This window comes from Carassius auratus, unplaced genomic scaffold (assembly GCF_003368295.1).
Source record: "Carassius auratus strain Wakin unplaced genomic scaffold, ASM336829v1 scaf_tig00013767, whole genome shotgun sequence".
Classification (NCBI taxonomy): domain Eukaryota; kingdom Metazoa; phylum Chordata; class Actinopteri; order Cypriniformes; family Cyprinidae; genus Carassius; species Carassius auratus.
The window spans coordinates 353,778-366,145 of NW_020524440.1; the positions used below are offsets into that span (position 1 = coordinate 353,778).

The following is a 12,368-nucleotide window of genomic DNA, read 5'->3' on the forward strand; positions in this document are numbered from 1 at the left end:
GCCCTATGCCACACACAGATACCCAGCTGCTCCCCTTTCACAACTCGCCTGTGATTCAGACCAGGAGCGAGACACTGTCTGGTGGTTAAGGACTGTTTCTGTCCTTCATGACACGCTCATGCATTCTGCCAGGCGGAGAGGAAAATGAAGAAAAACAACGATGAGACTCATGATGAATGTAGGGCAGGAAGGCCACAGCCAGACAGAGTCTTAGACAGCCGTAAACCACTTTTGCAAATGCAGAGATTTGTTGCGTGTAGGCGAGAGACCACAAGCGTTTTGCATGCAAACAGGTCGTAGATGTTCGGTTTTGTAAAAGACTTCAATCCAGTCCCAGATGTTAAACTTTTGTGCATTACATATTACGATTTCGGTCTCGCCCTGTTGGCAACAATCAACCAAATACACACTGTAATTAAAAACATGTGGCAGATTGGGAAAAGGACAGCAAGTTTAAGCTCATCCAGAGCTTTGGATCCGGGCCCGGTGTAACAGAAAGCCCAGCTATGAAGGTAACAGTACCTATACAAGCTTTTTTTGCTATGCTTTACCTCTTGTGAACCCCAGTCTTGCACATTTGTGGGAGAATTGGCAGCTGTCTGAGAGAGCGTCTGCCTTTGTGAAAAGCACATTCCACTGCGTCTGTGGTCAGACAGTTGTTTTTATCAGTATTTAGAGGATGAATAGTAGTAGACAGGGTTGTTTGGGTGCCTGGATTTGCCGGATCTGTAAATATGGGAAGGTTGAGACACCAGGCACCCTGCTAACACTTCTGACAGCCACAGTCCGTCTGACATCACAGGCAGAGGCGCCACAGATGTCGAGGGTTGTGAAATCTGGCAGAGGAGAAAATAACTCAAATTACTTTCATTCTAGACTTCATTGTTTCTGGGAAAACAAATATTTGTGGTGGGCTAAGCAGGAAGCTAATGGCTATTTTTATGCACAATATACACAGAAAGTTACATAAAAAAATAATCAGAAAGATAAGTTGCACTGTCAAAAATGCATTTTTTGGTTATACAATGCAAGTCACATTTTACTATTACACTGTAAAATAATGTGAAATACTGGTAAATAAAACAGTTACATACTTTATAAGCACATTATTTATTTTTTATTTTAGCGAAAAGTGAAACTAAAACTACTGGTGTGTGAGAAATGTGCTATTCAAAAATAAATAAATAAACGGGCTTTTCGCATGTTTTGCATGCTTGGTGTTAATTACATTATGCAAGTCGCTTTAGAATACAAGTCACAGCATGTTTCAGCTGACAAAAAAGCCACTTAGATTCCTGGAAAACACGGTAAGCAGTGGTCACAGCCCAAAACAACAATTTAGTTGACTTTGGAGTTTGATGTAATTTGAATGCAATCTCCTTTTGTAGTCTCTTGCTAAACAAATATTTATGGTGTGGTAAGTGCTTTCTAAGTGGCTTAGAAAGCAATCTACTTGCTATTTTTGTGTATCCTACACACTGAAATGGTTAAATTACAAAGCAAACTAGCAACCACAATCAAAAACAACATTATTTTAGTGCACTTTGATTAGAATTTTGAGGTAATCATTTCTAACAATAAGTGTAATTATAAGTGTAAAGTGTAATTATCAATATACTTCAAATAATATTTTGATGTGTTTGATGCATTATAATCATAATCTCTAATTTATTATGGCAGAGACACTCTCCTAAACTGAACAGCATGTGAACTTCAGTTACCTCTGAGGTAACAGCAACACCAAAGGATTTAATGTGCTCCTATCCTCTCTTGAGTTCCAACCAAAATAGCACTCAAGCAAATGGGTATTGCTTACAGCCACGTTAACCCTTACGCTGACAGTGTCAGAGCTCAAAATGGATCAGACGAAACACGGTTGTCTCCTGTTCGCAAACAGATAATTATCTCTGTGCATCTCCTTTCAATTCGCAGGCACTGGCAGCAGTCCACACACAGAGAGCAAGACTTACAGTGACCCATTTTCATTTTTTTTTTTTTTTACATATATACACACATGCATACATACAAGCATACCCATGCATAAAATATACATATACATGCATAAACGAAAATCTAAATCTATCTTTTTAGAAAATCTAAATATATACAGTATATAAATATATTAACACTGTTTGCATTAATCTTATTTTTTTATACATATTATATACATACAGATAGAAGAGATGTGAGAGCTCAACGGTGAAACTCATTACACTTGGCCCCTCCCCCAATGCACAATTATCTACATATACCCCCCCCCCCCCCGCATTATACATACTCAACTCATGCTGTGCCCATGCCGCTGCATGAATCATATATGGCTCTACACATGGATCCTGGCAGCTACCAGCTGCTTTGGCGATGATGAAACAAATCTCACAGATTCACAAAAATCTATTTAAAATTTAAAGCATACAGTCCCCTTTAAGAGCACCAAGTGTGTCGAATTAATTGACGCCCCTCATTTTGTGCCCTTTAACTCTTGCCAAATGAAAGCTATCACACTGTGCTCATTGTGACGCCTGTGGTCTCACTTCATGTTCTTCATATTTTGACCTTTCAGCTCTATATTGCATACTGGTACAAGAAACCACAATGTGATCACCACATGCAGAAACTTTCAGGCTACTCTTAGAGAAGGATTTTCTGACCAGAGTGAGGAGAGAGAGAGGAGAAGTAAAATGCTGGCTGGGCCAAATGTTTGATTTAGACATTGCTGAGTCCCAACCCCCATCCCTAGCCCAGTCCGCAGGTCTCATATGGGCATCATTTGGCTGTCTGAATGTGCAGTTATTCTGCACCGCAGGTTCTCGTGAAAGACTCTACCTGCTGTTGAAATATTATGCATGTCGTTAGGAACATGGTGTTCCATGCACATATAGATTCATGGCTTAACATTTCCTGTTTGATATAACATTTTTTCAGTATTTACAATATGCCATATTTTACTGCCAAAGGTGCAGATTATGCTGACATACCTCTGGGTTCAGTCAAAGGCCATAATGTAATATTACATGATTGCATCCATTTAATCTTAAAAAAAATTATGATCACATAAAAATGAATTACATTATTTTTTTATGTAATCCCTTGGTGGTATTTTTCCCCCGAAAGACCAACTATATCACTGTTAACAAGAGCTACTGTGGTCATACATATATTAGACATTGTATCTTTTTATATTCCAAGTATATAGTGTTTCATAGTAATGCACTGTATTACTGCTTTATGATGCACCTTTGTTCAGTATGAGTCCAGAATATGTCCAGAATGTGGTTTCAGACCTATAATGAGATAGAGGGTCGTGAGTGATGTTTTATGCTTTTGTATAGTACACAGGTATCGCTACAGTATATATATATATATATATATATAGAGAGAGAGAGAGAGAGAGAGAGAGAGAGAGAGATTTACATTCATTACTGTTCATAAGTTTGTAAAAAAAAAATATATTTTAAGGAAATAAATACTTTTCAAGGATATACTAAATCCATAAAATGTGACAGTAAAGACTTTTACACTGCTACAAAATCTACAAACAAAATCTATTTCAAATGTTCTCTATTATATTCTTTTGAATTTTATTTTTTACCAAAGATTCCTGAAAATGTATCACAGTTCTCACAAAAATATGAAACAGAAGTCCAAGTCAGAAATAACTTTATTGGCAAGTATGTTTATACACATAAGGAATTTATCTTGGCGAGGGAGCTTCCAGTGCAAAATAAAGTATACACATAGTGCGAATATTCATGATAGTGCAGACATACATACAAATTACACCGTAGATGACCAAATATAATGTAATATAAGAAAAACAGAACATTTTATAATGTAATATAATACCGAATTTGAAATATAGAAAAAAAATGTTATGTATAAATAAGTCAGTTATAATAGACCATGTATAGTTATGAAAGTTGTAATTGTTCAGGATAAATAAAGCCAGTGGAAAAAACATAATAATAATTCTTGTGCCAGGCTGTTCTAGTGCTCGTTGCACTCCACTGTTTAGGTGTATGTGTGAAGTGCAGATCAGAGAGGGTGTGGTATTGTAAAGGCCCGTTCACACCAAGCACGATAACTTAGAATATCGTTCGCTGGTGTGGACGCTAATATCGTTATCTTTATAGTTATCGTTCTTGGTGTGAACGGGCCTTTAGACTGTGTTTTTCAGACCAGCAGTAAAACACTTTAAGATGGTTAGCCAGTTATTGATCTTCCACAGACTGTGGGAGCGGTGTCTTGTACTTGCTGATGTTCCTCAGACCAGTCCATACTGACACTGGCTCATTGGCTGAAAAACATTTTATTTTTTCTCAGATTTTCAGAGTAGTTTATGGCCTGGTTATACAATATTTTATCACCACTTCTTTAAGCATCTTCTTTGGCATGACGAAGCTGTTCATGGTTTATCATTATTGAATGATAGGAACGTCCTGGTAGGAATGCACATATCCTCACAGAAAGTGATATCATTCCAGTCAGTGGAGGCTTGTAAATCCTGCTCTGCTTCATTAGTCAATCTTTTAAGAAGTCCTTAAAACAGGTTTAGCTGATTTCAGTTTCTGCCTGTAGGTTGGTATGACATGAACTAGACAGTTATCAGAGAGCCCCAAAGACCAGAGACATTTCTATTGTTAGAAGATTTATTTTCACCTTTCTGTTTCCCAAAAATATTGAAAAAACTACTTCTATCATTGATAAGTCTTTTTTTTTTCATCACAGGAATATATTCAAATAGAAAAGAAAAAACTACTATTTTTTACACTTTGTGTCTGGGGTTTGTTCAAAATACTAAATATGACATTTTGGTGCTTATTGATTTCTCAAATCATGAGACTTGTTGAGTTGGAATGTGCTATTCGTTTTCTAAACACTCCAACTTATCATTTTAAATGGATTCCAAATCAGAATATCAACCCAGCAACCAAAAAGAAACATCCTGGCAACCTCCTTGAATTGTGCCGATGACTTTTACACATGTAAGCACCGCTCATATTACCGGTATCTTTAAAAAAAATGTCAGTGTGATAATAATGACCCTAGTGTTAAAATGCCCTCAATAGCCCAGTTACTCAAACGCAGAGGCAAACCACCCAGCAGCACAGATCTACAATCAACTTCCTCTAACCAAATCACATGGTCAATCTCTGTAAGGGAAAACTGTCCTGAAACCACAGGCAGGGAACAACCGGTCTTCTCACCTTAAAAGACCGGCTGTTGCACTCAGCGGCCGATCTATCTGACAGACATCCTCCTCCCACGCCAGTTCTGTTCTGTTCTGGCACGGTGCACCTCTAATCAGGGTTAAATTAAGCGTCAGCTCTGCCGTGCCATATACCAGCCACTTTGAGCATCCTCAGCTCTCCTGAGACTCAATGAAAGCTTAAAGCGAAATGCAGGCAAGTTTGTTGGCAGATTATGACCCTTACCATCTGCAACCCTTTGAGATCAAAGCATGCCAGTGATGAATAATGTATGTCAGTGCTTCTGCAACCTATAAGAGTACAATAAGTGGTTCCGATGCACCACATGCCACTAGAAATGCATCCTGGTATTGGCGGTTTCCACATCAGTACCTTAGGCACACAATAACATATAGAGAAATCTGCAAGAAATTACTAATTTCATGCAAAGTTAATAAAATCCAGCACAGTTTGACAGATAAAATCCATGCAAAATTTGCACATGAGTCCATCTGACTGGTCCACAATAGTAGCAAAATAGTATTCTTACACAACAAGCTTAACTACTTACACACAATGTGGCTTTTCAATTTCCTGCTTCCAATGATTAAGCAAAATGACTGGCAGGCAAACTACAGAGCCATTAAAGTGACAGTTGTAAAATCATGCAATAAACAATATTATCTATTTCTTAAAATATTTTAATAAAAACAATATATTTTTTTTTACCATTAATACCAATACCATTTTTTTTGAAGTATTAAATTATTATTATTATTGTTTGAATGAAGCAAGTCTAAAAAACATAATTATTAGATTTTTTCATAGATTGTTGCATAAATGAATTCTTGTAGCTCAAACAGTAAAACATGGTTTAAGCAATAGCAAGGTAATGAGTTTGAATCCCAGGGAATAAAAGAACTGACACAATCTCATATAAATCTTTATATAAAAACATCTGCCAAATGCATACATGTACTTGGTAAAAAACAATGCCAAAGTACTTAAATGTAAAAAACAGTGCCTAAGTACTTTAGTACATATATTTTTATTATAGCATCCAAACTGCTCCTTATATACATATAAGATTGGATTATTGTCATAGAATTAAAATAGAAAATGTACCCAATGTTTTAATGAAACAATTTTACAAAAATAAAAAAGATTCTTTTACAAAAAAAATCATATATATATATATATATATATATATATATATATATATATATATATATATATATATATATATATATACTTTTATTGCAAACATATTTTTAAAAAGTTTTTATTCAATTAAATTCAGATTCTTGCATGGGTTTTATCTGTCAAATTATGCATTTACTTTGCCACTTAATTAGTCCATAATATCTTGTTTCTGTAGGTATATGCTCTGTAGCATGTGTTTAGGTCAGTAGATTGCCCTCATGCATGATTTTGCACAGATGGCAGGTTGCATAGGAGGCAGCAGTGCAGGCTTTGTTAAATAAAACAGATAAGAATTGCATTCATACACAGCGGCAACAAAACAAAAAGTCACCTGACATAGTTTCCTGGAAACGCAGTGTGACTGAGCATATGGCTGTCGTATTGACGAGTGCTCTAGTGCAAGTATCTGTTCTGGGACACTTTTTGGATTAGTTTCTCTGTGTGTTGTCATTAAAACCCTTAACGTGATCCACATAGCCATACTGTAGCACAATCTAGCCTTAAAAACCCATAGAATTGGGTGTTTTAAAATCAAAACTGAGCGGACATTACAGTATGTTGGATGTTCCCGAACTCCTAAATATTAAAATTTGGAAAGATTAAAGGTGTTTTGTTTTTAATGAAGTGAAGTCCTTTCAAAATGAAATGGAAAATGAGATCTGTGTGGACGACTTAAGTTAATAGATTTAAGTTTTCTGATATGAAAAAAAAACCTAAAACAACAACAACAAAAACACTTGCCAAGTTATATAAAACATGTTGGTACAGCATCTTATAGTGTGCCATATTTTTATATACGGCCATATATTAAATGAAAAGCCAAATGTAGTAGTTCCTTAAGCAGCTACTTAAAGGTGCTGTATGTAGGATTGACACCGAGTGGCTGAACTAGGAATTGCAGTCCAAATTAAAAATATTGGAGAGGGGTTTTTTTTCACCCGCCCCCTCCTCTTTAGACTTGACACACATGCAGGTTGCCAGTTTGACGACACAAACAGGAACGAGTGCACCTTATGATTAATGAAATGAAATACGTTGTTTTTTCCTCCAACCAGCAACCCGGGGTGATGAAATACAATTGGGTAAACTGGCAGTGGGTGGGTTTCACAAACCAAAACAAAGAGCGACATTCCAGCCCAGAACGCACATTTTCAAAGGAGAATAACTGACTGTAGCATTGTTTTTCAGATAAACAAGTCTTTTAACTTAGCATGTTTCTTAAAAATCTTAAAGGTTTGAGGGGATTTTTCTTTCCATTGAGCGGTATTAACATGGGCGTAGGTTTGGGGGGGGGACGCTAGGTACTAGTCCCTATCAATATTTTGAGATGACAAATTTGTCCCCACCAATATTTAACAAGCTCCTTTGAACTGCTTTTTGGATCTTTGCACTGCTATTTGGATCGAATCTAACGGCCAGGACGACGACAGTACAAGAAACTGCGTAATTTGATTGGTGGCGGGGTATCTGACAGGCTACACGCGCGAGCCGGGACTACTTTTGTGGTTGCACTAGCAGCAGCGAGCGGGTGGTTTGTGTGCGCGCGCATGTTGACGACGCCGACGGTAAGTTACCAGGGCCGTCTCTCTGCCACATACAAAGGCCAGAGTAAAAACATTTTAACATTCCTTTTTTTTTTTTTGCCCGTTTTGTACTTTGTAGATGCCACCCAAGAAGAAGAAAGAGGACATAAGAAGCTTTTTCACAAAGCAGAGTCAGAGTGTAAGTAGGCAAAATAACTAGCTAGCCACAGTTCTGTTTATTTTGGACACTCTCCCTCTTTGGCCACATTTATTCCCTCTCTTTTGTGTTATTTTCTCTTAATAAAAGCCTTTCCGAGGCCTGACGCCACACCCACTGTGTCTGTCGTTTGCAGACATGGGGACTTGTGACTTGGTGACTTGGACTCGAGTCGACTCGAGTCGCTATTTTTATGACTTGTGACTTGACTTGACAAAAAATAAAATACTTGAGACTTGACTCGGACTTGAAAGTTAAAGACTCGGGACTTGACTTGACTTGAGACACGATGACTTGAATGACTTGAGTGTTAATTACATCATGTTTTCAGTTTGAATATAAAATATATAAATTATTATTTTTTTAATTCTCAGCGCAGGCTGAGAATAGCGTTGTCGTCACTGGATCACCACACTATCATTAGTCGTGCCCTCTCGTACCTTACGCACACCACGCCCACTTAGATCAAATATCACATCACATCAACATGTCAGCCGGAGGGGTACCGAGGGTCATCGCTTTTGGCTTCAATAATTTTGTACAAGATGGCAAAAGAAGAACAGCGTTTTGCAAGACATGCAACATAAAAATCTCTGACAGCCAGACGACAACCTCCAATTTCATCCGTCATCTGAAGAACCATTCTGCCCAGTAAGTGCTTGTCAGTTTGTTAATGTTATCTGTTAGTTGGTAGTTAGCTAATGTAATAATAGCTAAAGTAGCCATTAAAGTTTGTTTCAGCGATTTCAGGCCCAAAAAAGGCCCAAACATAAATTATCACATTCATCAAATCTTTCCTAACGATCCGCTAGCAGGCCGTCAAAAAACGTGTTTCTTGCAGGTGTGGCGCTGGGGCTAAGCCACAAATATTTTGTTACCTTGTCTTTCTCATAGAGCAAAAAAATTAATCAGAAAAACAAATGTGAATAAGACTACAGCTGCCGCGATTACCTAAACATGAAAAAAGTGCATATTACAGTTTTGTGTATATATATATTTTCCCTTTGCATTAAAGGTACTCACGACGTGCTTTTGCAGCGTTGAGCATTGTAGCCAATCACAGACATGTCTGTTAAACGCATTGGCCAATCAGAGACGTGCAAATGAGTCGCTGTGCTGAAGATCAACGCGAGCTCAACGAGTTCTACACTTTCACAAACCTGTCATTATTATTGGCAATAAACTTTAGATGCAAATAAGAGATTCACTACAAAATATTTGATATATTTTTATGCTGCTCTGATGCACTCCATTAGGACTATAGTATAAGCAGGCTAACAAATAAATTAATATTATTCTAATATGATTATTTCTTATATTGGAATATATAGGAGTTATCTGTATAATTTATAAAACACTATGGCAAGGTAATGTTTAACTTATATATTTTTTTTTCTTTCTTATTACATTTTATATTATCTGACACATGGATCACATTTTCTATAATGTTTAAAATCTAAATCAAAATACATATCTGATATGACTTATATTGTTTGTTTTATGCTAATTATTTAATTCACATTTTCAAGGATTAAAGATTAAATGGAAAAAAAATAAAAATGATTGCACAGCATTCAATTAGGTGGTGATATGCACTAAGCATGTAAACAACTAATGAACAAAAGAAGAAAGAAACAGTTGGCATGCTTTTTCTTAGCGCCCGTTTCTATAGTGACTCGTCGATTCATCGCTCTGTTGAGAATGTCTTGAGTCTTAACCAGGAACATACACTGAAGTAGCATTGTCCACTAATAAGAATCAGTGTAGAAGGGCCATGTCTGGAAGATTTTGATGCTAAGCATTATAGTAAATAAAAACTACAAAAAGCCTCAAACAACTATTTTTTTTAACCGTATATCATGTTTTCATGTCTGCCCGATCATACAGTACATCCCATTCTTGTTTTTGCATCTGTTTCACAGATATGCAGAGTATGAAAGGGCAAGAAACGCCTGCACTGATGCTACACAGCCTGCGATTTCCCAGTTCCTCCAGTCTCGTCCTCAGGAAGCCTATTCAACTAATCATCCAAGACAGAAGGCCATAACAAATGCCATTCTAAGAGACCTGGTGATAGGATGTAGCATGCCTCTTTCAATCACTGAGAATGGACATTTCAGACACTTCATGTCTGTGGTTGACTCCAAGTACCTGCCTGTCGTAGGACAATAACTTCAAAGATAGAATCTCTTGTTGCAGAGACTAAAGAGAAAATAAAAGTGCTTCTTGCTAGTGCAGACCATGTATCAGTTACAGTGGATATTTGGTCAGACAGGAGAATGCGTGGCTTTTTGGGAGTCACTGGCCATGTTTTGGCAACATCTGAGGGAGTTCAGCTGAAATCATACTTGCTTGCCTGCAACAGATTTAAAGGAACTCACACAGGAGAACGGATATCAGAAGCCTTTGATTCCATATGTGATGAATATGACATCAGACAAAAACTTGACTTTGTTATTTGTGACAATGCTGCTAATATGAAGCGAGCATTTACAGTGTTTTCCAAAAGAGCAAGATGGTGAAGTAACTGATGACGACAATCTGGATGATGCAGAGTTGTGGGAAGACCTCTCCAGAGGTGAATGGGAGACTGTGGACCGCATGATCAACAGAGGAAGTCCTAAACGTCAGCAATGCTTTGCCCATACGCTGCAGTTAACTGTTGGTGATGGTCTCAAAGATGCACGGATCATGAACAGTACCTTTGCAAAATGCTCCAAACTGAGCTCTCTCCTGCATACATCCAGCAACTTTAAAGATGCTTTTGAAGATAAGTTTGGGCAGCGAGGGATACCTACTGTTGTGAATACACGGTGGAATTCAACTCTCCGCCAAGTCAAGGCAGTGCTCTCATTCAGTCATCAGGAACTGTGCAGTGTTGCTCAGGACACAGGCCACAGTGAGCTGGTCTTCTCAATTAGAGAGTGGAATCTGATGAAGGAGCTTTGTGATGTGCTACAGCCATTTGCCGAGGCCACCGATCTTACTCAGGGAGAGAAGATTGTGACGGTCAGCTCTGTCCTCCCCTGTGTATTGTCACTAAACCACCATTTGGAAAAACTCAAACAGCAAGTGCGCTTTCTGAGAAGCATGATCCATAACCTGCAATGCTCTCTCAAGAAAAGATTCCGGGGGATCTTTGTTAATCTGAAAATGTTATCAGCAGCATCAGGAGAAGAGCTGCCATTTGCTGACCCACTCTACATCAGATCAGCTGTCCTGGACCCAGCTTTCTCCATGATGTGGCTTCAGCATGATGTGCTTGTCACCGATGACATAAAGAATGACATTGTTGACATGGTGAAAGGTCAGTGATTTTTTTTTTTTGTTGCATGATATACAGTTAGGCATGTCACCATTATCAAATTATGGAAATTTAATTCATAACAGTTGTATAAATAATATAATACATCTTTAGAGCTGATTTTGCAAGCATATCAAACTGAGCTGTGAAATAATGAATGAGGAAGTTCACTTTCTAACAATCATGGTTTCACACTTGTCCTTTAAATTAAATTAACTTTTTTGTCTTTGTTTTTATAAGATCTGATTCTACGTGAGGTGCGACCTGACACAACATCCCAGAGTCCTGGATTCCAAGAGGCTGAAAATGAAAACCAGGAGGAAGAGAGCACTGGCTTATTCTCAGAGTATAGAAAACGCCGCAAGCAGGACACAGCCACCAACCCAGAGACACAACTAAATAACTATTTTGGTCTTTGTTGTGGGCAAGCTTGTCTGTCCTTCTGGGATGCAAACAGGGGTATCCTCCCTGCACTTTTTCCGGTTGCAATGAGAGCTTTTTCAGTGCCGGCTTCAAGTGCCCCAGTTGAAAGGGTCTTCAGTCATGGTGGGATCATCATGAGGCCACATCGTGCTCGGCTTGCAGACAAGACCCTCTCAAATCTTATATTTTGCAAGTGCAATACCTTGTAAAAGAGGTAATGACTTATGGATGTGTGTGTGTGTGTGTGTTTGTGTGTGTGTGTGTGTGTGTGTGTATGAGAGAGAGTGCGTGAGTGTGTGTGTGTGTGTGTGTGTGTGTGTGTGTGAGACAGAGCGAGAGAAATGTAACAAAGTTTAATGTTGTATGTAAAGGGAGGTTTTCAGAGAGGTGTCTGTTGGATGTTAAGCAGTTATTTGTTTTATGGACTCAATGTTGAAAATTTAAAACATTTCAAACACTGTTGGCAAAAGTGAAAATAAATAATTTTATGAAGTTACAATTTTGTTTGA

The 12,368-nt window shown here is 37.8% G+C and overlaps 1 protein-coding gene across 1 annotated transcript; it reads left to right on the plus strand.

Annotated features, from left to right (window-relative positions):
• The first annotated feature begins 10,894 nt into the window (after positions 1–10,894).
• Positions 10,895–12,101, plus strand: LOC113074171 (zinc finger BED domain-containing protein 4-like). The gene is made up of 2 exons (XM_026246928.1): positions 10,895–11,439; positions 11,677–12,101. The coding sequence occupies exons 1-2, from the start codon at positions 11,067–11,069 to the stop codon at positions 12,066–12,068; spliced, it is 765 nt and encodes a 254-aa protein (XP_026102713.1). The 5' UTR covers positions 10,895–11,066; the 3' UTR covers positions 12,069–12,101.
• The last annotated feature ends 267 nt before the right edge of the window (positions 12,102–12,368 follow it).

Bases quoted from the DNA above. Each gene is read 5' to 3' on its own strand.
- LOC113074171 (XM_026246928.1), top strand. From the start codon at position 11,067: ATGAAGGAGCTTTGTGATGTGCTACAGCCATTTGCCGAGGCCACCGAT. The intron at 11,440-11,676 runs GTCAGTGATTTT...TGTTTTTATAAG, and splicing joins CATTGTTGACATGGTGAAAG to ATCTGATTCTACGTGAGGTG.